Source organism: Protopterus annectens, chromosome 8.part0, assembly GCF_019279795.1.
Source record: "Protopterus annectens isolate FY-2018-M chromosome 8.part0, PAN1.0, whole genome shotgun sequence".
NCBI classification, from domain to species: Eukaryota; Metazoa; Chordata; order Ceratodontiformes; family Protopteridae; genus Protopterus; species Protopterus annectens.
This window is the reverse complement of record NC_056741.1, coordinates 406,651,714-406,676,104: the sequence shown is the minus strand read 5'-3', so window position 1 is coordinate 406,676,104 and position 24,391 is coordinate 406,651,714. Positions and strand designations below refer to the sequence as shown.

At 40.4% G+C, this 24,391-nt stretch overlaps 1 protein-coding gene across 2 annotated transcripts in view; it reads left to right on the top strand.

Annotated features, from left to right (window-relative positions):
• The window catches only part of APH1A (aph-1 homolog A, gamma-secretase subunit), a 543,117-nt gene that overhangs the window by 382,793 nt on the left and 135,933 nt on the right, over positions 1 to 24,391 (top strand). Inside the window, exon 6 of one of the 2 annotated variants that reach the window (XM_044079916.1) lies at positions 13,503 to 13,714. In XM_044079916.1, the coding sequence (XP_043935851.1) occupies positions 13,503 to 13,670 (168 nt within the window). In that variant the 3' untranslated portion in view covers positions 13,671 to 13,714. The remainder of the gene's footprint in view (positions 1 to 13,502; positions 13,715 to 24,391) is intronic. The other variant, XM_044079915.1, reaches the window with a different exon arrangement.

The following is a 24,391-nucleotide window of genomic DNA, read 5'->3' as shown; positions in this document are numbered from 1 at the left end:
TGTCATCATGAAAGGTATGAAATGCTTTGTGCCCAAACCTGACTTTTTAGTTAGCTTAACTTGAGCTGACTGACAGTTTGGGCATGTGGAAGGAACCTTGACATTTTGGAAGTTGTCTTGTATAGCTAAGGCAGTTATTATTAAAACATCAACTATTATGGTAAGTTTACTTGCACAACAGCTCTTTCCATTAATTTTAGTCTTATTTTCTATTGTGTCTGTTTTTTTTTCCTTTTTAATTTCTGAGGTTCTTAAAAATTCAATCCCACCCCAAAATTTCATCAAGATTATTGCAGTCTTGAGTATGTGGAGCTATTACAAAGTAGCCAGTAATAAGTAAGAGTATTTAATTATGGAATCCTATCTTTATTCTGTCAGTAAATGTGGATCATGGACTTCCTTCAAAGCTACTATGTTTCTTATAGGCTCATAGTTTCATAGGATGATACTAGGCTAGTGGCCCAGAGGCCCTTGTAAGCCTAACCAAGAACTTGGCCCATGTTCCTGTCTTAGCTGGCTTAGTAAAGACATGATATTAGCTGTCGTGAGCTCTGTGCTGAATGGGAAAATGTTATACAGTGTCCTTGTGCAGAAGTAAGCTAAGATGCAGAATGAAAAGCTCAGAAGCACAAAAGGGGCAAATTTTTCTACAACTTTCTTTCTCTGCTCGGCTTCTCCTCCAGGTAAATGCAAACAGCATTAGTAGCTTCTTTTAACATAGTGGCTGCTTTTATTTATGGATTACTGTGTAATGGCTTGACTACAGAGAAACTGGTCTGGTGTGTGTTAACGGTTGCAGGCAGGAGAATGAGCTTTACGTGCTTAATGGCTGCAGGCTGGAGAATGAGATTTACATATTTAACAAACAGCATGCAGTAGTAGATTAATGTGTGAGCTTTACTTAACAGCTGCTTTTATTTATGTGATAACTGTATAGTGTAACGGCTGCTGCTTTTATTTATATGATTACAGTGTAATGCTGCAGAGAAACATATGCTTTTTACATTAACATCCGCAGAGAGAAACTTGTGCTTTCTTCTTTTAACATTAGCGGCTGCTGCTTTTGTTTATGTGATTACTGTGTTTGGCTGCAAAGAAACTTTTGTGGGTTAACGGCTGCAGGCAGGAGAATGAGCTTTACCGTGTATTTAACGGCTGCAGGCAGGACAGGAGAATGAGCTTTACCGCGTATTTAACAGCTGCAGGCAGGACAGGAGAATGAGCTTTACCGCGTATTTAACGGCTGCAGGCAGCACAGGAGAATGAACTTGACCGTGTATTTAACAGCTGCAGGCAGGAGAATGAGCTTTACATATTAAACAGAAATATTGGATTACTGTGTGAGCTTTACTTATATAACAGGCAGTTGCTTTTATTTTTGTGATAACTGTGTAATGGCTGCTGCTTTTATTTATGTGATTATAACTGTGTAATGGCTGCAAAGAAACCTGTGCTTTTTACATTAACTACTACAGAGAAACTTGTGCTTTCTTTTTACTGTGTGTTGCAGGCAGGTTACATTTATTTAAATTACTGTGATCTTTATTTATTTAACAGCTGAATGAGCTTTACATATTTAACGGCTGCAGGCAGGAGAATGAGCATTACATATTAAACAAACAGCAGCATTAAATTACTGTGTCTGTGAGCTTTACTTATTTAACAGCTGCTTTTATTTATACTGTGTAAGGGCTGCAGAGAAACTTGTGCTTTGTTTTATGTACAGCTGCAGAGAAACTTGTGCTTTATTTTATGTACAGCTGCAGACAAACCTGCTGCAGAGAAACTTGTGCTTTATTTTGTGTATAGCTGCAGAGAAACGTGTGTGTGTTTGTAAATGTCCCAGTTAGTTATAACTAGAATGTTTGGCGCATACTTTTGGTCTGTTAGTCTTAAAATTTGTGGTTTTCTGACAAATCAGTGAGAACTGAATTCACTAAATAATGATAGCCATTTAAGTTTCAGTCTTCCTATCTTTCAGGAAATGCATGGTAACAAAACATTTTATTCTAGCAACTTTTCTAAATTATACAAGCAATGTTTAAAATATGTCCCTGGTTTTGGGCTTTTGCCCCCCCCCCCCCTAAACTTTGGCTTTTTCCAGATTTCTTGTGCTGCATAGTTCTACAGGGGGATAGAAGTTTAGTGCTGCTTATGCCAACTCATTTTGTGTTGTTAGTAGTGCAACAGGTAGAGTACTTGCTATTTGATACAAAAGGCTGTGAGTTCTATTCCCACAGTATATAGATGGATTGCTGATACCGTACTGTATTGTACTTTTAAAGGGGGTGGATGCTGCAGTCCTGAGAATGTACTCTTTGGTGGAGATACCTAATAAATATGAACTTGTTATCAGTTTGCCATCCACTCCCTATTGGCAATATTACTAGCTTATCATTTTTTTTATGTAACATAGGCCATTTATTCCTCAAGGGCAACGGGCACTTTATTTGTAGATGAAACAATGAAATATGAAGTTGTTTGCTAGCAGCAACCTCTTCATTGGTTACAGATCTCTTTAATGTGGAATTATTTAGATGACTTTTACTTCTGCAGAGATTGTGCATATTTACTGTTACTGGTGGACTGTAGAAGTTTGAGTAGACTTTTATGATGGAAATGTTCTGAATTGGGCAGTTTTGTCATTATTGGTTCATGCATTTTGTTTCATTCCTTACTGGAAAATGTTCAAAACAATAAATCTAATGAGTGTGCTGTATTATACAAGAAATATGGTTTAATACAGCCAGGAAGGTGTATCAAAGGACACGTGTGCAAGAGGCCTGTGATTTGAGAACAGCCCAAAGTTAATCTTTATCCACCACTGGCCAGATGCATTTTCATTGGATGTGGGTTTCAATGAATATGAGTTTCAAGGGCAGAGAAGGTTTAATGCTAAGTCTGTTTTCATTGTGCAACTGTATTGCTTCGTTTAGCAGATGTCTATTAGTGTTTGTGCTATAAAATGTAAAATAAAATACAAATAATAATTGTAGAAGTAAAGCAGTATGCACATTACAGTGTTTATGGTAAATGGGGCGAAATAGCCAAATAATGGGATATTGGAATGGCTACAGGAGGACTCTGGGGCCATATTTTGATTGTCTTTTCTTCAGATTGCACTTAAATTTGGTGTCCCACAATTCCATTGGAGTGGGCGGGGTTACATAATTATGTAAGCAAATGTTATGTTAATCAGCGTACAGATTTGTACCTATTTTTCCATGGGCCTTTGCCCAGATTTTTGATGTTTCAAGGTTGAGAGGTATGAATGCATTGAGAAGATTTAAAAAGAGCTTTTGTGCCACCACATTACAGAAGAGGTTAATTAATTTCCTACAAAGGGAAATGTGTACCATGATTGAGGATTTTATTAATCAGAAGTTCCTCTCCTGCTTCCAGAGTCTCGGACCCGAAGTGTATATATATATATATATATATATATATATATATATATATATATATATATATATATATATATATATATATATATATATATATATATATATATATATGTATATATATATATAATTAGTGTATCATTAGCTTGTATTCACACCACATTCCATCAATTTCTCAACAAAAATGGGTGTCACCTTTGCTCAGACTGAGTCCAGGGAGTCACAACAGGTTCAAGAAGAGAACTGATTCCTCTCCCACATTAACAGTGATAAGGCTCAGTTGTCTGACATCTAGATATCAATTTCATCTTATAATGATGAACCGAGTGCTCCAGCAGTTAAACTCCCTTTCTGGGTCTGGTACATTTATTTGATAGTTTGGGTCAATTCTTCCACTGAAGTTTGTATTTGCATGGCCCACTGCTTTTGTAATTTATTGGGTTCTAAATTGAGAGAAGCCTAAGCATACTTTTAGATACTTTCATGGATATCACTGTAAAACAAAGTTCTAGATGCTCCTATGCCCTTTTTATCCAACCCTTGTAGGCACATATAAGTAAGATTTTCTCCAGTTGCTTGTGTATCTTCATCTTCTTTCAGAGATTTCGTCACTACATACCCTATTATATTCAAAAACAGAGAGTATTCTAGTATTTCCTGCTTTAGCCCACATCCCTTCTATACATACAAAAGCTTGCCATAAATCGGAATAGCTGGGTACTTAAGTCCATCTGAGTCATAAGCCTCTGGAAAGATGCAGACAGACTTTGTGCAGCTGTCAGCACCAGGGAAACCCTATAGATTTTTGCAGCTTTTTGAGTCTGAGTTTTTTTAGATTTGATTATTCATTTATAGTCTGTGAATTAAGTGGTTTAAGCAATCCTGCTTCCTTTCATTTCCTTTTCAGTAAAGGTCGCTCAGTTTTCACATGTGGTTATCTTTATATGTTTTGGATAAAGCACTTTTGCTCTTATGGATCATTGAGACTGCAGCAGCTGCATACACGATTTAATCACGAACACCTGCCTGTACATCTCTACCTTAAATATCCACCATACATGAAATCACAAGTAAAATCATCAGTCAGCTTGACTAAAACAGCTAATCAGCTAAAGTGACAGTTACAAGTATTGATAAAAACTTCTTGTAAATTATTAAAAAGTCAATTGTCATAGTTTGAGGCACTTTTCAAAATAATACAGTCTTAAAGGCCATGTGATTGTCTGACATTCAGTTTAATGCAGTACCTGTAAATGATCAGTTAAGATCAGTGTCCTACTCCAGTAAACAAATGCAAAATGAAATTAAAAAAAAATACCACTGTAACTCTGTAAATTCTAAAACATCTGTGACACCATCCCTGGCATCAAATTTGACTACAATCAGAAAGAACAGGAACTGTTTTTTTTACAGGCCATTGTCCAACTGTTTGTGACTTGATGGCTCGTACCTGTTCACAGAAGCATTGCAACAGTCTACATGTAGAAGAATATATGTAGGCTTTTACAAAAAAAGTATTGCTAGTATATGTAAGTTATAAAAAAAAGTGGTATGTTTAAAGAAAGGAAAGCAGTAACTGATGAAAAAGGGAAGCAGTACAAAGCATGTCTGTGTGTTTTGAATAGTTTTGAACACTGTACCCTTGAGGAAACCTAACAAATTGAGTGCAAAGCTGGTAACTCTGTAGTGTTCAAACTGGAGTCTTAACAAGCTTTTAATTCAGAGGATACTTTGTTGCAGCAATGAAGAATATACTGCTTGCAGAATCAAGGATTGTATGTATTTTACTTGTGAATTATCCTGCATTTAAAGCAAATAAAATCACTCTGATAGAAATTTCCCAGTAAAGCTAAACCTAGGTGGGAACTTAAAAAAAAACTAGCAGAAAGGAAATTGGGTACAAACTTGAAGTTCTCTGGGTATAAAAATATTTTTTCTTGATACTGAAACTGTTTTAATGAAACTCTAAAATGGGTTAGTTTCTATGTAATCTAACATCTTGAGAGCAAGCAGGATGATGCTTCTCAGTAAGGTAGTGGTAAAAAATATTTGTCTGGAACTGGGATTGGAATACAAGAAGACATGACAAAGTGGTGCTGTAATGCCAACAAATACTTTTTAAATGACAAGTGTCCTTGGGAAACAGAATGGTGTGATGGGGAAAACAAAAAGGTGTGTAGAAGCTGGTTCATGAAACAGGTCAAGGAAGTAAAAGTGTCAGAAGCCATTATTTCCAAGAGTGGAGAACTACAAATGCTACAGTCAGCTGGTGAAGGTCTGAGATTGTCTCTGCCAATTTAAAGCAATAGTGGTTAAGTATTAACACTCGTACACCCATTCTCTTATCTCCAGTATCCTGAGTTGAAGCTAGCAGAAATACAAAGAGCTGTATATGAATTTCAAAGCTTAGTGGCTGACTTTCTGTCCTTGAAAAATTATGAAATTAAAACAGGCAAAGAAATAGTTTTTTTATCCAAAAGGCACTCTGAACTGTCTAAATAATTTAAAGCAATGACACAAAATAGTTCCAAGCATACCCTGCCTGCACAGTGTATAGTACTCATGCTTTAGTTTTAAAAAAAAATCTCTTTAAACTGTAACAAACTGATTGCAACAAATGCAGCAAATAGTTGCTGCAGTTTAACTCTGCCTGCGTGGAGTGCTACAGTGCTCAGGTTTTAATTAAAATAGTTTTTACTTTTAAACTGTAGCAAACTGCTTGCCACAGTTTAGGCCACACACAGAGCACTACAGCACTCAAGGTTGACTGCAAATGCAATAACGAAAGATCAGGCTTGGCTAGTTGCATCCCCGACACTCTGTGCCTGGGGCAGTTGCCCCTCCTGCCCCACCCTAGATACTCTGCTGTCTTCAGAGCCAGTAGTAGGAAGTCTGGACACAAAATGTTATGTGCACTGGTGTCGTAGACTTTGAGATTGTTCAGGAAAGAAGCAATGATGCACTTAATCACAAGCCGATTTGACAAAAGTAAGCCAGTTATTTTAATTAATGCTATGTAATTGCCTTAGCCATGGTGAAAACGATGCTGTTTATCTGTGAGGAGAGCATAACTCATCAATTGCTTCTAAGTAGTTTGTGTATAACTTTTAGTAGAATTTTTGTAAAGAGCTAAGTAGAGAAATAATTGTATTAGCAGGATTGCTCTCACATCTAAGAAGATAACCTATGCTTTTGTTTTCAATTCTCTCACCCTCCCCAATGTCCCAGTGACCATCTTGCCCTTATTTCAACATTGATCTTTAACTTCCAGCTATCTGGCATTACCTGGCATTGGAGAGCAGATCCTGATTATTGCAAGCTATAATCCTGTGGGATGGAGTTAAGTAAAACAAAATACTTCTCTCTCACCCATTTTGCCTGTCAGATATCGTGCATTGCTTACTTTTCTAAGCTCCTATTTGGTGTGCCCTTTTGCATATCTACTTTGCCTAGCTAAAGAACAGTGCTTTCTTTGACCTCCAACTCAGCATTCCTTGTTATATGGAGTATATGCAGGAGTGTGACCTATAGGTGTTGCTGATCCAGTGGACATATACCAGCCCCCTTCCCAGGATGGGTGAACTGGTATCTGCCGCTCACACACCCTTCCTCAACTGGCTCCACCAGCACTTGGACCACTAATCAAACTTTGGTCATCTGCGCAGTAGTCAAAAGGCTTTTAGCCCTCTCTGTCACAGAACTAGCTAACCTATGCTTCTCTCTACCTTTAAGGTAAAGTATCTGCTGTTTATTAATATGTCTGAGGTTAGTAAGTGACCAGTCAGAGGATGGTAAAAGCTGATGGCTTTAAATTTGCTGAAATGAAGTCTAATGGTCACTCTTAAGCAGTCTACACCAGTTCTTCAAATTCTTGTAAGAGCCTGTGGACTTGGTTTGTAGATCATTTTGAAATGGTAGGAGTGGGTGGATTATTGAGTTGGGGTAGGCATGGATTACTAGCATTGCCCATTGGCAGCTTACAAAGGAGGAGTTCAGTCTTTTGCCTGTTGACATTGTATGATCTAAACTGTATTTTTGTATTGTCTTTCCAAGAAAGTGCTCTTGACTTAAATTGAGGAAGATTTTAGTCCCTTAAAGTAGTTTCTTGTACAACCCAGGGACTCTGTGTCATAGTTAACCTCCTGTATTATTGTAAGCCAGAAGTCTGTCTCTAGTGTTATAGCATCAAGTAAAATATTTTTTCATGGCTTGTTGAATGAATTTCTTGGGAGGCCCTGTTATGGAAAGACTTTTTCATTAAAAGTCATTGACTCTGATTTTTACAAGGGAATGTAGTAGCAGAAATTTTTGAAGACTTTTGAGGTGAGGAAGGCTTGGGTTTGTCACTGGTTGAAAAGTTATTAACTGGGACCATTGTGAATCTAGTAAACTGTGGCTTTGAAAATCTGGCATGTTTACTGTCTTAGGAAGCACAGGATGAGCATTCTGAAGTGTTTTTTCTGACACTGTCAACAAAGTGGGGTGGTGTAGTCACTTAGGAACTCTGTCATAATGTTGGCATTCATAGTTCATAGGTTGGTACTAGGCTATCAGCCCTAGGGCCTATACAAGCCTAGCCATAACAATTCCCTGGCTATTTCTTCCCACATTGTTTACTTCCCTGATCCCATGTCTAGCAGGGTGATTGATGTGATCCCTGGGGTGAATTTCCTTTCTCCTATCCAATCGTCAAGGTTCCTTTTGAAGACTGCCAAAGAGGCACTCTGCTTGACATGTATGGGCAGTCTATTCCACAGTCTGGGGAGTCTCTGGGTCCGGAACCTATCCCTCCAGCATGTTTTGTTTATTGTGATGACACGGTTTAGATCCCTGGAGCATGTGGCTCTGAGGGATTGGGATTTCTTTAAGTGTAGCATGTCCAATAACACTGAGTTTGACATGGCCTTGTATGTTAAGCAGAGATCGCCCCTGAGTAGAAGATATGCGACAGAGTATAGCTGGAGTTTTTTAAGGCGGTCAGCGTAGGGTATCTGCTTTAGGCCTGTGATTCTTTTAGTGAGGTATTTCCGCGGCCTTTCCAGTTGTTGCAAATGTCTTGAGAGGTACATACCAAATGGGGTGTTGTATTTCTATAGTGGGTCTAATGAGGGATGAGTACAGTGGGACAATGACCTCCTTTTTTCTGGATGAAAAGCCCTTAGTGATGAGGTGTGCCACATAGAAGGATTTCCTGACTGTTGTGGTGATGTGGTTATTGAAGGTGAGACCACTGTCCACCTGTGTCCCTAAGTCTCTTATCACACTTTTGGTGTTCAGTGTACTACCACCTATGTGATAATTCATGGCTACGCATTTTTTCCCAAATGGGATAACTATACGTTTCTTGGCATTGAGCTTGAGCCCATGGCTCTGACATCAAGCATCTGTTTTTTTAAGGCCCTTTTGTAGAATATCTGCATCATTTGGGGATTCAGTAATGGCTCCCAGTTTGCAATCATCTGTGAAATTTGTTAGCCAGAGTCCCTTAGTGTTGGCCTGTACTTCAGAGAAGTAGATGCCAAACAAGAGTGGTCCCAGGACTGAACCCTGAGGTACTCCACTTGTCCCGGAGCTGGATTTGGAGTTGGCTACTTTTACAGTGTGGGTTCTGTCAGTAAGCCAGTTGACAACCCATCGAGTGACATAGGGATTAATGCCCGGCTTAGTAAGTCTATCTATGATTTCAGAGTGGGGGATGGGGTCAAAGGCCTTGGCGAGGTCCAGATAGGCTGTGTGGACCACCTTACCCTCATCCACAGCTCTGGAGACTGATTCGAAGAAGTCAGTCAGGTTCAGGAGACAAGATTGGCCCTTCATGAACCCAAACTGGGTGGGGTCCATTGTTTGAAGGTTGCCAAGGTCTTTGTTTATAAGTTCCATGATAATACATTCCATAGCCTTGCAGATCAGGCTCGTCAGACTGATGGGCAGTAGTTTCTGGGATCTGAGGTGGCTCCCCCCCTTATGGAGTGGGATAACTGGCTGTGCACCACTCAGTGGGCACGAAGCCTGAGGTGAGGCTATGATTAAACATGACACTTAGGTGAGGTGCGAGTTCATTTTGTAGTTCATGTAATACACAGCCCGGGATGTCATCTGGTCCCATGGATGCTGTATTCCTAGCTTTGGAGAGTGCGTTTCTTTACCTCTGTGGCCATTATTACTGGAATTTGGCAATCTTCTGGTATTGAGATGGGCCGTTTAGGGGTGAAGTTGGCACTGATCTGCCAGGATATTGGCAATATCCTTGGGATCGGTTTATTTAAGGCCATTCTGTTGTTGCTCAGAGCAGATCTGAGCATTGCCATTTAGATTCTTGACATAGTTATAGAATGCATTGTGGCTATTTTCATAACTAGCTTTGAAGGATTTTATGAGGGATCTCAGCTTCTTACTGAGGCTGGTAAGGGTGTTTTTTGCATCCTGGGATTTTCCTCTATTCTGCAACAGTTTCTTCCTTTTGTTGTAAAGTTTTTTTATGGCAGAGGACCACCAGATTGACTTAATTTTTTGGAGGAGAGCGTCTTGGTTCTGTTTAGGATGGCACGATTCATGCATGAGTGAATGTGCTCGTACAGTGTCTTAGTGTAGGATTCAGCAGTCGAACTTTCAGTTCCCATCTGCATGGGTGTCATGAAGTTTGTCACTTCTGATTTGAATAGCATGAAGTTGGCTTTGGAGAAGTTTTTTATGGAGGTTTCCATACTTGGGGGGTGGGGGTGAGATGTGGATGTTAAGGGTGATTAGCTTATGATCAGACCTGACCAATGAGGGGGTGACCATAGATATGGAGCATTGATTTCCCATGTTGGTAATGACCAGGTCTAGGATATTGGAGCCGCTGGTGGGACTATGGATTAGTTGATCCAGGGCATTGGAATTTATGAATTCCAAGAACCATTGGGCAAAGGTGTTGGTACACGAGTAGTTTTCCCAGTTAATGGTAGGGTAGTTGAAATCACCCAATATTAGGGTGTTTGGTTGTATCTTAATATTTTCCAGTATGTTTATAAAGGTGTAGTGAAAATCTTGAGGCATGGTGGGGGACCTGTAGCAAGCTACAATTTGGATTGCCGTCTTACCTAGTGTTAGTTGCACTTGGAGAATTTCAGACGCATTGTGTTGGGCAACTAGCCTGGTGGTGTGAATATCCTTGGTGAATATGGACACTCCTCCACCTTTAGTGTTTCGGTCCTGGTTTGGTGGCCAAAAAGTATGGTAAGAGTTGTAGCCTGGCATTGCAGGTGTGGTCTCTGGAGCCTTGAACCAGGTCTCAGTTACTGCACAGATATCAATGTTCTCCATTTTTAGGAGTGCCTCGAGAGAGTGCATTTTGAGGTTTAGACTTCTAGCATTGAGTAGCATTACCTTCAGAATTTGCATGCCTGTACCTGTTACGGTGGTAGTTTTGTCCTTTGAACTTTGCCTAAAACGGCATTATAGGGGTGGCAGAAGCCCTAGCCAGTAACCTGAATCCCAGGGGCGACAGGTGCAGACCATCTCTGGCAAAGCGTCATGGTCTGTCGATCATGTCGTCCCAGGCAGACAGATACTGGATCCCCTTTGAATGACACCAGAAGCTTAGCCAATTGTTGAAGTCACTCATTTTATCCTTCTATTGTGGTATCTTTCTGGGCAAAGGCAGGATGCTACTCAGGGCTAGGGTCATACCTGCCTGGGCCACATGATCCGAGAGCTCTTCCATGTCTCTTGAGACATACCTTCCTGGACTACATGAAAAGTCATTCACTCCAACATGGACAATGACAGAGTCATATTTGTACTTGTTGTGGAGTGACTTGAGTGCATGTGTTATGTGGCGGATTCTGGCACCCGACAGGTAGCTGACTGTAATTTTCTCCTTGTTCAGCCTGGTGAGTGGGGCATCAGTGTGCCTGACTATAGAGTCACCTATGGCTAAAGGTGTGTCTGCAGTGAATTCTTGGAATCCGGCTGATGATTTTGACACTGGCTCGATATGTACATGAGGTAAGTATAGATCAATAAGACAGCTGATGCAGAGTTCCAATACAATTTACAGAAACTTACCTATGAACCTTGTTATCTCTGATGGGATGAGCACTTAAGTGGTAGAAGTCCCCAGTTTAATTAAATCATGACAGGGAGGTTGGCCTAATAATTTTAAGTCCATTCTTGTTAAAGTAGCCGAGCATATGTAGCTCACTTTGATTTCAAGTGTCAGCCCATTTAAGGGTAGCTGGAATGAGCTACTTGGTAACAGTTGCTTGCAGTATACATAGCTAGTGAATAAGGCCTTTGTAAAATGCAGACTTATTTTAATTGTGGACTTCTATACCCAACCCCACTAATCCTTATTTTTTGTATTATGTGTCATAACTTGTGTTAATCATACAAGTTATTACACTGATGCATTGCACGTCTGTGCTTTCATCTTGAGTTTTACTTAGCTGTATAAGTATTAAATGGTACATTATTAAAGATAATGTCTAAAGGCTCAAAATGAATTTTTCTTTTCGCACAAAAACGTGTTTGCATGCAGCTTTTCTATGTAAAAAGAAAAGTTTATTTTGCAGTCTTTAGAAAGTTATGCAGTTTTAAAGTTGTCTTCCAAATGCAGAAGACTAAACATATGGATCTGTGTTTATGGCATTAATATTAACAGATGGGCAGGAGGCATTTATGTCACTCTGGGTTCCAGCTCTGCTGATGCTGGATTAGTGTAATTTTGTATTAGTTATATAATTGCCAAACTGTTAATATAAATGCTATAAAGGCATTTCAACTTTTCATATATTTACAGTAAAGTCTTTTCAGGATGATGCATTTCTAGTAGGGACATTCCTCCAGCTGTGCAGAAGAAATCTTTGCAGTTATTTCATTACTGGACAATTTCACCTCTTCTCATACTTGTATAGTTTTTCACTGAAAAGCGTTTTTTTTTTTTCTTTTTAATTCAAGGCTCTTTTGTTCAAGAAGAATGAAACCAACCTTTGAGTAAATGACTTGAAAACAGGCTTACTATCCCTTTCCTTGCCATAACATTTTGTCGCATTGCTGACATTTGTCATTTGATTTACTGTATGGAAGTAGTTTTTGTAATTTTCTGCAAATGTAGCTGTTATCATAGATTATTTCTGAAAAAAACAGATTTAGATTTATTGTGAGGAAGGAATGGAAATTATGGAAACATTACAAGTGCACTTTTTAAGTCCCCCTGTCAGTGACTAGTTGGTTTTGCCCCTCCAGCGTTGAAGGAAATAATGATTTAGTTTTCCAGCAGTGTTTACATGCTCATTAAAGAGAGATGTGGTCTGATATCTTATGCCATAGAAGGATGACAGTACATCTACATGTTCGTCTGTCCTTTCTGCAGCTGTTATATCCTTTGCCTGGAACTGTGTCAGGGAGGGATTTAGCCAGATTTCCAAAATTGGTAGAATGCACAAGACAGTACGTGGCCACCTAGGCTTGTTGCCCTTAAGAACCTTGTTCTTGATACCTCTAGAAAAAATACACCATTCCTTTCATTTCCTAAACCCCAGCCCACAGTGAGTTAAACGGAGAGGCCAGAATGGAGTGAACTGAGACATCACAATGCACGAGTCAAAACTTCATCTGAAACCATATTCAAAAGTGGTTACAGCAGTAAAAAGGAGGAGAGATTGTGCAGTCATGCTAAATATGATAGTGTCTTGTAGCCACAGTCTTAGATGCTGAACTAAATCTGAAAACTGACCACTATTCCAAACAATAGGGTCATTACTGTATTTGGGCTCTGAATCCAATGGAATGCCCGAAAAATTCTCTCAGACAAAGTGAGTAAGGCAAAAGGTGGGGTATAGCCCTACTGGGTCACTGCCACGTGGGGGTTGAGATATGGCTTAAGCTGATATTACCTATTGGAAATTAGTGAGAATGCTAGAGGACATGGATGGTTTTGATCAGAGAAGTAGGATGATAATGATCATGATATCTGATAGAAAGATGTACATTTTTTTTCTTTTTTAATGTCACTTGCTTATACCATCATTTGGTTAATGATGTTTCATTCTATTTTGTCAGCAGGATTTGTTTGAGGTTGATATGACTAAAACAATGTCTTTTCTTTTTCTTTTACAGACTTTCCTGAATCCTTGGTACAAAAGCAGCCTTATACCTATATATATGCTTACTGTTGCTATGGGAATCTGGGCTTTCATTACAGCTGGAGGCTCCCTGCGAAATCTACAGCGATGTATCTCATGTAAGAGCTTCTTTGGTCGGAATAAATCGTACAATGTTATTTGAAGCAAAGACCAATGCCATTTATTTATGTGGCTGATAAATGCAGTGTAGGTATCTATTGCCAGTCTGTTCCACGTGGTTTATTCCATACTATGTCAGCTCTGTCTAGAGTGAGAGGACTTTTTCCCTCTTCCCTCATTTTGACCTCAAATTAAATTAATGAATATAATTCAACAGCTTTTAAGTTATTTATTTATTTGTGTTTGCACGCAAATGTTCATGTTTGTCTTCCTCGCAGTTTATTAATTAATTAATTTAGGTTTTGCCTTGTTTTAAGCCAAATATTTTATTTCTCCTCTCAGACTTTTCAACCACTTCCCTTTTTTTATTCATAACCCCAGTCTTGCCTCCTTTCTTTAGCTGACTATTTGCATACCTTTGCTGTGCGGTATTTTTCCCCCCAGATTTGTCCACTTGTGTAGTTAATCTCTTCAGGTGAGCATCTACAGGTTTATAAACTGCACACATTTACTAGTGCTAGTGAACACCAGAAGCTGAAATTGTAAGCTGAATAATGTCAGAAATTTTCCCACTGAAGAGTGAATGTCTTGAGTAGTGATCTAGTTGTTGATCTCTTTTTCTTAACAAATGGCCTTAACGATGTTAACAATGGTGTGCAAAACCCCTGTGGTTTTATTACTTATATTTATTTTTATTGTTTCCTTATGTTTGATGAGCATCAGGCATCTGACCCTGAGTTCCCTTTTGGACATTATTTTACTCAGTCACTCGTCACATAAACCTCCTTGTGAGTGAGACTGATGAGTGCTGCTGCTATCACTTACATGAATTGCAGTGACATTCTTTGATGCCCTGACTTCTGTCCAGTACAGTGCAAAGCGCATTGTATAAAGAGAGGAGGTGTATATGTACTACTGCTACTACACACATGCTTCCATGCTTCTGCCTCGGTGTCTGCCAGTGGGTGGAACCCACACTGTACCTCTGAAAGAGAAAGGCAGTTCACACACTAGGGGTAGAACTTCAAGTTGAGTGCAGTATTTTAAAGAGGTTCAGGCATCTCTTCTACTTAACTTTCTGGCTGGTAACCGCAAAGAGTCCGTAGTCTTTGCTATAATACTGTTTCTTCACTGAGAGGCAAATGTCTTTGCTCTGTTGTTGTAGGCTCTTCTTTTTACTCCATTTCTGCATGTATCCTAAATTGGTCCTTACTGTTGCATGTTGCGCTTCTGGTGTACAGCCATAATGTTTAAGTCATACATATAGAAATAGCATGTGAACAGTCTAAAATTCACTCTGCCACATTATGTATGTAGACAATATCTACTTGCTTAAGAAAACTGGCTATTAGGAGTCTTTTGATAGCTGAATGACTAGCTTATAATGGCACTTTCAGTTTTTATCAAGGGTTAGGTCACTATAGCTTCCAGAAATCACTGTAGCTCTGGCAGTTGTATCCTAATTATATTGCAGCCATAGTCTTTTTCATGAATAAAAGATCAAGCGCATGTTAAATCTGGCATATCAGTTTAACTTTCCAATTCAGCTGAGACAGTACAAGTTTTAAGAGTCCTGTGCCACATGTATGCAGTATCCCTATGATTAAGACTATAAACTTGAGAATTTAAAGCTTTCCATGACATAGATAAGTAATGGGCAGTGTACTTAAGGCATTTTAATTGTTGTATAATAGAACCATTAAATCCAAACAGCATGTCAGTGGTCTGTTATAAATAAAACAGTTTACCTGTTGTGGAAGTAGGTGATGAGGGTGTGCTACTAGATGATAGCTCCCATACTCAGGGGTGTACGCTGCTGACATTATTTATTGCACAGTTCAGATCATTATCCTAGTGAAACATCAGAATGATGATGAAACCATGCTACATACAAGATATTAGAAGATTTTTGTCTTAAAGCTTGCACAATGGCAAACACAACTGTATTGATAATTGACCTCTGTCTTGTGCAGATCAAGGGATGTTGACTATTATTTGTATTATAATTTTCATATTTCTTTAATTATCTCAAAAGTCAGGTAACATACAGAATTGCTTATCCTCATATAAAATCTGTCAGCTGTATAGAAAAGATTCTGCTGGTAGTATGTGTGTTGCTTGAATGGTTACAGAGGTATTGTTCAATGTCCTTCTGTTCAATGTTGCAGTATTCTTTACATATGGGTTGTATTCCGCCCAATGACCCGACATCTGGTCTGTATACAAAATCTTAGAGCCACTGACTAACATGGGACATTGAATGCAGGTCCAGACGTTAGCTGTAAAAGGGACGTCCACACATGCTATCTTCAGAACTTTTTCCCCGCTATTCAGAAAGGTTGACTCATGTGTTCAGTCTGCCGTCTGATCCCACTGGTTTATCTTGCAGCTTCAGATAAGTACCTCATAGGGGATTTAATATATTGCTACTGCCTTTTGTTTTGTTACTGTCATCCAGGAAGGGCAACTGTAGGTGTGGAAGGCAAATTCCATGTAAAGAGAGCTACGAGCTGTGCTTGTTTTGCTTAGGGCCTACTCACGACCTCCGGTCCTGTTTTATTTGTCAGGCCTTCATTCCCAAAACTTTGCGCAGTTGTCTGTCGGCTTTGAATTTATACTTAGAAAACCAGCAACTCAAAAGTCTGGCTAGGGATGCTATAGAGGCTTCTGCGAGTACTGCTGAGCCGTCTGTTAAGAGTAAGTTTAACAAGTTAGACCTGAATCCAATTTAGCTGCGCCTGCTTCTTCCAACATACCCCTTGAGGTTGATGAAAGCCCAATGGTACGATTGGTGTTAGGGTACCCTCCCTCGGTGTGTACTGGGATGGAATGCATCAGGAGTGCGGATCTTGGCACGTCCGACGATTTGGGGGAACTGTGGCTTGTAATTGCGGAAGACTCAGAAACTAATCCAGCTTCCTTGTCCAAAGACCTACCAGAGGTTAGGTCTATGACTGCTATTTCTCCACAACAGGATAGGCCTGTGAAAAAGAAGCAAAAGACTAGACATGTCCCAGCTCCCTCTACCCCACCATCGGATTGGGATGTTTTTTTCCCCAGGGCCATATTAAGGCACTGATGGCTTTGAGGCCTGTGACTTCACCTTCACCCATAGTGGGCCCGGCCTTTGCCTCTTCTCCAGTGCAGCAATCCGGGACCCAAGGCCTTGTTCCAGGACAACCTGCAGAACTTCAAATTCAGGACACAGAATCTGAGGGGTCTTCATCTGATGAGGACTCTCTAGCATATTCCACTCAAATTCCCTCTCCTCTGGAATTCCCCGAGGAGGAGTCTAATGGGGGGACTCTCGCATGGAAGAGCTCTCCTTTGGGGGGAACAGTCAGTAAATGAGGGATTTTTTTAAGTGGTATTCCTCGCAAATCTCAGAAGAACAGAAGAGATATTATGAGCTTTTACAGGTGGAGGCTCCTGCACCTTCAGCAGTCCCTCTAGTGCTGCCAGCTTTTTTAGATGTGTTCAAGGCTACTTCAAAGACCACTGACCCCTGCCCCAAAGAGACTGGACCATTTCTATAAGATTCCGGAGTATAGCAAATTTCTTTTCAAATGCCCCTCAGCTGACCACACTGTGGTTTAAATTACCTCAGATAAGTCCTCATGGTTATCTCCTTCTACCAAGTGTCTCCCTTCTGACAAGGAAAGCAAACTTTTGGAAAGGTTGGATAAGAAGGTGTTTACTTCTTCCACCTTGGCTGTCAGGACAATTAATTCAGACATACATGTCCCGATATACTCTAGCCTTACTAACTCAGGCAACCTTGGCTCTTTTCCCCATTGCCAGATTCAGAGTGGAAATCTCTGGTTCCTTCTCTCCTGTCATCCTCCTCTCAGGTAGCTAGACACTATATCAAGTGTAGCTGCGATGCAGTGGAGGCCTCTGCCAGGACAGCAGCTTCTGCGTCTGTTCTGAGAAGACATTCCTGGCTATGTCTCCAGGTACTTCCTGATGACATCAAGGCTAAATTGCTTGATGCTCCTCTTGACAATTTCTCATTGCTTGGAAAAGCAGCTGCAGAATTGTTTAAATCACTGCAGGAAAAAGGCAAGGAACTCCAGAATTTGAAACACCTTCTGGTTTCACAAGTTCCAAAATTTCATAGAAATTTCCCTGCTGAGACATCCTTTGTTAGGAAAGCTGCTCATTCCTCCATGTCTGTTCCCTCTGGAGCTAGACCCCGCAAGCCTTCCAGGAGGCTCCCTCAGGCTAAGGCTGTTATTCCTACAGCTGATGTTGCACCCCTATAGCAGCCCTTTCAGCCCAGACAAAGTCCTCTGTGACGCCTTGCACCCTCTTCGAAGTCATATGCCCATATCTCTTCACCTCTCCCTTTCACTTCCAACTTGGATGGAGATCACTCAGGATTCCTGGGTGATTTCCATTATCCAAAATGGGTACTTTATGACTTGGAAGACACTCCCTCCCTTTCAGGGAAAACCTCAACCCCCCTCCCCCAGTCAACTGAATCTGTTTCCTTTGATTCTAGATCAACTCTCCAACCAAGGCACAATTCAGTCTGTCTCTCCAGAACAGCAGGGAAGGGGATTTTACTCCACGATGTTTCTAGTTCCAGGGAAAGATGGCCTTTGGAGGCCTGTCTTGAATCTCTCCTGGTGGTGCCTTCTTTCAGAATGCTGTTCCTACCTACTCTTCTGCCCCTTATACCACGTCAAGCCTTCTTAGCTTCTCTGGACCTCAAGGATGTATATCTGCATATCCCTATAAACCCCTTCTTCAGAAGATTTTTGCGTTTCTCGGTGGGTTCTTTGCACGTTCAGTTTACTGCCTCGCCCTTTGGTCTTTCTACTGCTCCAAGGATATTCACAAAGTGCCTAGCCCCAGCCATTGCATACTTAAGGCTGAAAGGACCTCAAGTCTACCCATACTTGGACTGTCTGCTGTTTCTGGCCAGCAGCCCAGTCTGCTTAACCCAGTATTTGAACCTAGCCATCCCTTTTCTGCAGACACTGGGTTTCACAATAAATCTCAAAGCCCTGTCTCACACCAAGTCAGAATCTTATATTCCTGGGGCGCAGATTTCGCACAGATTTGATGAGGGTTTTTCTCCCTCTGCAGAAAGCAGCCTGTCTCAGGGAATTCATGGAAGCTCTTCTTCCTCTCCCTTCTATTACAGCTAGGGAGTTTCTGAGACTGCTGGGGTTCTTCGCCAGTATTATTCTCATGCTGCCCTTTGCAAAGCTGCACATGAGAAAGTTTCAGTAGTTTCTAAAGACAATTTGGTCCCAGCATGCTCATCCATTATTTGTCATGATCCCCCTTCTTCCCTGCCTGAAAGCAGAGTTAGGTTGGTAGATGCAGCAACTCAATCAGAACCCTGGTCTACCTCTTCATGTTCCTCAACCAGCTCAGCAACTCTTCACACAGACTCCTCAGACTTGGGGTGGGGGAGCAACTTTTGCTTCCAGGAAGGTTCAGGATCTGTGGGCCCCTTCTCAAAGGAAGGAACATATCAACATGAGTGCAATGAGGGCCTTACTGTTATCCTTACAGATCTTTCACCCTCTGTTCTTGCCAGGACCCCCTAAAGATTCTCACAGAAAATACCACAGACCTTTGGTACATAAACAAGCAGGGGGACACAAAATCCTATCTCCTCTGTCACTTGGCCGTCAAAGCTTGAGAATTGGCTGCCTTATACGTGGTAACTCTGCAAGCTGTACACCTTCTCTCAGCTCAGTACTTGGTGGCAGATGCATTAAGCAGGTCCATGACACAATCTCATGTGTAGATGCTCCACAGGGATTTGTTCCTGGACCTAGTTCACTGGTGGGGTATTCCCAGAACTGGGCCTATTTGCCTCCACTTTGAACAGACATCTTTCTTGTTTTTGTGCCAGGGCTCCTCATCCTCAAGTGTGGAGGATGGGCACTTTGTCTTTCTCATGGAAGGGGATGTTTCCTTATTCATTCCCCCCTCCCCCTTAATTCAGAAAGTCCTATTAAAAATCCAACAGGACAAACCCAAAATCTTGTTAGTGACTCCCTTTTGGCCTAGACAGCACTGCTTTCCTCTTCTTCAGCAATTAGCCAATGGTCATCGCTACAAGTTACCGCATTGTCTGGACCTACTCACTCAGGACAAGAGATCATTGATTCACCCACATCTGCTATCTCTACAGCTGACCTGTGGGTGATCAGCTTTTGATCCCTTTCCAGGCACCTATTCTCCAAGGACGTGCTAAGGGTTTTGCAGGAGGCCAGGAAACCCACTACTAAAAAATAATATATTTCCAAGTGGAGAAGATTTTCCATTTGGTGCCAAAAAGGAAAGGGGATCCCTTTAGTGCATACATTTCCCTTGTGCTTTCCTACCTGTGTGAGTTACTTAGTGGTGGTCTTGCTTACTCCTCAGTTGAAGTCCATTGCTCTGCCTTGTCTGCCTGCTTGCCTCTGACTCCTCCCCTAGCTTCCAGGTTGGAAGTCAAGCTTTTTCTAAAAGGCATCCTACATTTAAGACCCACCAGGAAACCAGTTCCTCCTCCCTGAGACCTCAGCAGTGTGCTGGAGAAACTTACCCAGGCCCCTTTTGAACCAGCAGCTTCTGTTTCCATAAAGTTTTGCACATGGAAAACAGTGCTTCTTGTAGCCTTAACCTCTGCCACAAGGATTTTGAGATTCAGGCTTTAATGGCTACACCTCCCTTTTTGGCCTTCCATAAGGATAGGGTATCCTTGAGACTAACCCTACTTTCATGCCAAAAGTTGTGAATGAGTTGTCACTTAATCCATTCAATTGTCTACCTTCTTCCCTTCTCAGTCTTCCAGTGAGAGGATTTTGCACACTTTAAATGTACATAGACAACTTAGATTTTACCTTGACAAGACAAAGTCTATCAGGAAATCTGACCAACTCTGTCATTTCATCCCAGGACAATGGGCTTGCCTGCGTCCAAATAAACTATGTCTTCATAGATCTCTAAGGCTGTTTTGGTTTACTGTGAATTCCATGGAAAGTCCTTATCAGCATCTGTCAAGGTACACTCCACTAGGTCAGTTGCATCCTCATGGGCCTTCAAGTGTCTCGATGCCCATTCCATCTTGGAAGCAGCCACCTGGTCTTCTGTTCACACCTTTACGAAACATTACAAACTGGACACGGTTGCTAGATCCATAGCAGGATTTGCTAGGGCAATTTTGCATGGATTTCTGGAAAATGCTTCCTTTTAGTTACCCTTCTCTATCTGTCTCCCCAAGTTCCCTTTTAGCTCTTGCACTCTCCCATATGTAAAGATTGCTGCAACATTGAATAGAAGGACATAGAATAGTTGTGGAAAATCTTACCATAACCATAGATGTCCTTCTTTTCTGTGTCACAATATTCTATCCCTCCTGCCTTTGCCCCTACAGCTTGTCTTTCCTAGGATAATCCTTCTAGGCTCCCCATGGCTTTTCCTCATGGGGCTTTCTTATTCTGAAGATGGTACAAGAGGACATCCTTTTTATGGCTGACATTGTCTGTGCCTACGTGCGATGTCCCACATACAAGTAGTGGTTCTAAGCTTTTGTATACATGCCAGATGTCAGGTCGTTGGGCAGAATACAACCCATATGTAAAGAATACTGCAACATAGAAGAGAAGGATATCTGTGGTTATGATAAGATTTTACACAACTATTCTCTCCTTATTCAACATTACATAGTTCTTATTTTCTGTGGTTATTTTGGCTTATAAAATCCAATTTAAGACCTAGAATTGTATGAATACAACCATTGTAAATATTCCTTAGTGCTGAGCAGTTTAATTTACAGGTTTCTAGTACTAACACGTATGGTTTTTAAAGATATGACCATTTGTTTGAAATGTGAAGCAGTTTCTTAAATTTTTAAAAGGCTTATGCCAAGCTCACTGGGAGTTCGAGTACAACTGGCACTTCCACAGAAATTTCTAACTATAAGCCAATTGCTATTTTCTCACCACTGTCAAAACTTCTTTAAAAATGTATCCATAATCCTTCAATGCCTACTTGACAATAATCTCTCTCCCACCCAACATGGATTCAGACCAGCACACAGCACTATCACTGCTGTATTGTCCTTTACTGGCACTGTCAACAAAGTTCGTGATTCAGGAAATTGTCTCTTCTCTGTTTTAGATCTATCCAAAGCCTTTGCTACTGTCTCCCATCCCAAACTCTTATCCCAGCTATCTCTTCTGGGCTTACAGCAGTTCACTAGCTATCTCTCTAACAGATATAAATCTGTCAAATGAAACTCTAACTTCTGTCCTTACTTACCTGTTAAGTACTGGGATACCCCAAGGGTCAATACTAGGTCCACTTCTCTTCAACATTTTTATTAACCATTTTAATACTGCCACCAAACAAGTCACCCTAATTCAATATGCAGATGACTCTACATCAATCTGCTCCACCAGGACTCTTTCTCATCTACAGAGTTTAACTCAAAAAGCATTCAATTCCATTGAGTCTTGGCTCATCAACAACATAATTATTTACTACTTAACCCAAAAAAAATAAACTTCTACTATTTCTACCAAAACAGTTTTCTCCAGATACCTCTACCTTTGCTCTTGCTTCTCTGAACAATACTTCAGTCTATGTGATTTCACGTTCAAAACTATTAGGTGTAACTATTGACAACAATCTTAAGATTGACCAACATATAATAAGTAAGTAAATAAATAAATAATCATAAATTGGGCACAATGTATAAGGCTAAGAAATTCATCTCTAACTCCGCAAGAGTAACCCTTGCCACCACCTATCTCTTACCCTCCCTTCTATAGGCTTCACCTATTCTAACCAATCTTCACTCTTCACTCAAAGCAAAACTTAGCCAATATTATAATAAAATAGCTAAGTTTGCCACAGGGCAGGCCTACTACTCTCACCGTTGCTCTGCTCTGCTCTCAAGTCCCTAAATTGGCTCGAACTACCCCAACTTCTCAACTTTAATCAAGTAACACTAACTCACAAAATACTGTACAACCCATTTTCGCAAACTGCATCATCACTACTTCATTGCTGTATTCCCTGTCAAGACCTACGCTGTTCTCACAAGTATCTACTATCTATTTACAAGCCTCAAACATCTAATGGGGCTAGTCTGTACTCGCACTGTGTTGCCGAACCATGGAATAGCATTCCAGAAGCAATCAGACTTGCACCTCACTACTATTCCTTCAAATCTAGGCTGAACGAACATGCAACCAATAATTGTATATGCCCATGCACCAGGCCACCTTGGTACTGTTTTCTTTTCTCTTCTTTCCCACTCTTAACAGACTTTCTCTTGATACATCCTACTTCCCTTCCTGCATTGCCTACTTTCTAGCCTCACCTCTCTAAGACCACTAAGATCCAGCAACAAAAATCACTTGCAGATCACTAAAGCCAATAACTCTGCTGGTGAAGCACTATTCTCTTGCATCATAGCTAAATTATGGAACTCCCTCTCACCCACAATTACCTCCATACCATCATGCACCCACTTCAAAACTTTACTAAAAGCGCACCTAAAACATGCTGGCTATGCCCTTGCAACTCCCACTCTAATATCACCCACCCCATCCAACCACTACCTTTCTTTCCACTCCACTAACTACCTTGATTGTAGCAAACTCAGATGCTCATAAGCCTAGTACTTATTATACAGCAGGAACTTCTTATTGTAACATTTGTTAATGTCTGTTATGTACTTCACAGATAAAGATTCTAGTTGTCTACTGATGTACTATGTTCTTCATCTGTAAATATGTTGTAAATAATTGCTATGTAAAATGTTAATCACTATGTAATCCAATGTAACTACTGTCTGTTTATTTTAACTGTGGAGCTTTTCTCCCCGGTCCTCCGCTGAAAATGGACCTACGTCCAGTTGGACACTCCCGGTCAACAAATTTAAATAAATAAATAAATTCATTTTCCTTCTAAAGTCCTTTCTTTTCTTTATATTCTTACACTAACCTTTATCTGTCCCAGAATTTATGACTGAAATTGACTCCCTAATTCTCCTGCTAGATATATAGCTTTTACAACCTATTACTTATTGTGTTACATATTTTTCATGCATCATTATGTAACATACATATTAGGAACTCTCTTCTATCCTGTATATAATGTTTAGTCAGCTTTATTGATTGCCTGTATTTGCTTATTTTCTTTTTATTGTATCTACAAATTGTACTACTGTGTTATTGTCTTAATATTTGTAACCATTGTTTGATTTTTAATTCTGTTTAATGTGTACTGTGGAGCTTTTCTCCTCAGGCCTCCGCTGAAAATGGTCTCTTACCCAGTCGGTCTTTTCTAGTAAACAAATGTCGAATAAATAAATAAAATAAAAATAAACAAGTCAAAAGAGCTCCATTGGAGGGAATGAGTTAAGGGATGTTCTTCATGTTTCACTGTTGCAGTCATTACATTTGGGAAATCTGCTGGCAGGTTGCCCTCAGTCGGCCTGATTAACAAAGTCTTGGGTCCTGCATTGGTTGCTGCCCCTTCTTCCATGACGTCGGGTCATCAGGGGTATAAAACATGCAGCTGATGCCATTACATCAGTCTTTCTTGCCGTGCGGTGCCCGAAGCAGAAGCAGTTCCAAGTGCCAGTCGGCCGACTCCTGAAATTTTCATTTTCGAGTTTCAGAACCGAAGTCTTCAACTTAAAGCTAAGTACCCCATTGGGGAAACCTTTTCTTGCTCCTTACCGATGTCAGTAAAAGTTAATAATTGCATTACTTGTGGGAAGCAAATACCTCCTAAAGATTT